The 1,063-nt window shown below is 58.8% G+C and overlaps 1 protein-coding gene across 2 annotated transcripts in view; it reads right to left on the bottom strand.

Annotated features, from left to right (window-relative positions):
• Nucleotides 1-418: 418 nt before the first annotated feature.
• Nucleotides 419-1,063, bottom strand: part of Clps (colipase) — a 1,423-nt gene continuing 778 nt past the window's right edge. The window contains exons 2-3 of one of the 2 annotated variants that reach the window (XM_005360350.2): nucleotides 906-1,028; nucleotides 419-550 (exon numbers count right to left, since the gene is read on the bottom strand). In XM_005360350.2, coding sequence (XP_005360407.1) covers nucleotides 419-550; nucleotides 906-1,028 — 255 coding nt within the window. The remainder of the gene's footprint in view (nucleotides 551-905; nucleotides 1,029-1,063) is intronic. The other variant, XM_005360351.1, reaches the window with a different exon arrangement.

The following is a 1,063-nucleotide window of genomic DNA, read 5'->3' as shown; positions in this document are numbered from 1 at the left end:
TCAGCTAGCTGTCACAACTGAAAAGAGGGAGAGCTAGAAGAGGGGACTGTCATGATCCGAGGCACAGCCCCAGTGACATCATCATCCATGCTGTCTTGTCTTGCACCTCCCTGCCTGCCTGCCAGGGGCTCAGGAGAGGAGGGAGACCCGAGCGGGCCTGCTCTGTAGGACCGGGTCTAGCTCTGCCTATTCACCAGGCTGTCCCTGACCCCAGCCTCCACACACACTTCTGCCCTGTGGGAGCCTGGCCCTGGCAGACAAAGGTTTCCTGAGATTTCTGCTGGCCCCGCAAGGACAGGCAGAGGCGGGCAAGGTTGCAGGTGTGCTTTAATTGCCAACAGCTGGCTCAGATGGGGCAGCGGGACAGCGGGAAGAGGAGGGGAGAGAGCGGTGCCTGGGCCCAGCTTATTGCATAAGCTCACTGCTTGGAGCGCCCGACATCAAGGCAGATGCCATAGTTGGTGTTGGTGATGGCTCCAAGGATGGACTTGTCCCCCTCACAGCTCAGGCCCCGCTCACAGGGACACCTGTAGTAAACCCCATAGACGCTCTGCAGAGAGAGGGAGGTAAACAGAGTCACAGCCAGTGGGGACACCTTGGCTATTTTTTGTTCCCTGCCTGGCTGTAAACTGGATTTCTGGCACTTCACAGTGTGCTCCTGACTGCCTCACCAGGGGGCCTGGGATTAGGCCTCCACCAACACTCTTACTAACTTGAAAGCTCAGAGGAGCCTCTCTTTACCCACCTGTGGAATGGGAACACACACACGTCTCATCAACCCAGGGGCCAGTTGTGATGGTCGGGATGGGCTAAACCCTTCACCCTGTAACCCTCCCTCCTCGTTCCTTCTGCACTCCCTATCCGGGTGGAGCCCTCCCTGTCCCCCAAGCCTGCAGGGCATGTACCTGTGGGGAGCACTCGCTGTTCTCGATGGCCTTGTGGGTGCAGCGGGCGATGCCCAGGATGGTGTCGTGCTGGCAGCATTTGCTGCTGCACTGCATGCTGTTAATGCAGATCTCGCCGTCATCCTGTAGAGACAGCCTGTCAGCCCTAACCCTCCCCC

The sequence above is a fragment of the Microtus ochrogaster genome, linkage group LG2, assembly GCF_000317375.1.
Source record: "Microtus ochrogaster isolate Prairie Vole_2 linkage group LG2, MicOch1.0, whole genome shotgun sequence".
Lineage (NCBI taxonomy): Eukaryota > Metazoa > Chordata > Mammalia > Rodentia > Cricetidae > Microtus > Microtus ochrogaster.
Note: the sequence above shows the minus strand (reverse complement) of the source record. Positions and strands in the feature narration are given on the sequence as shown.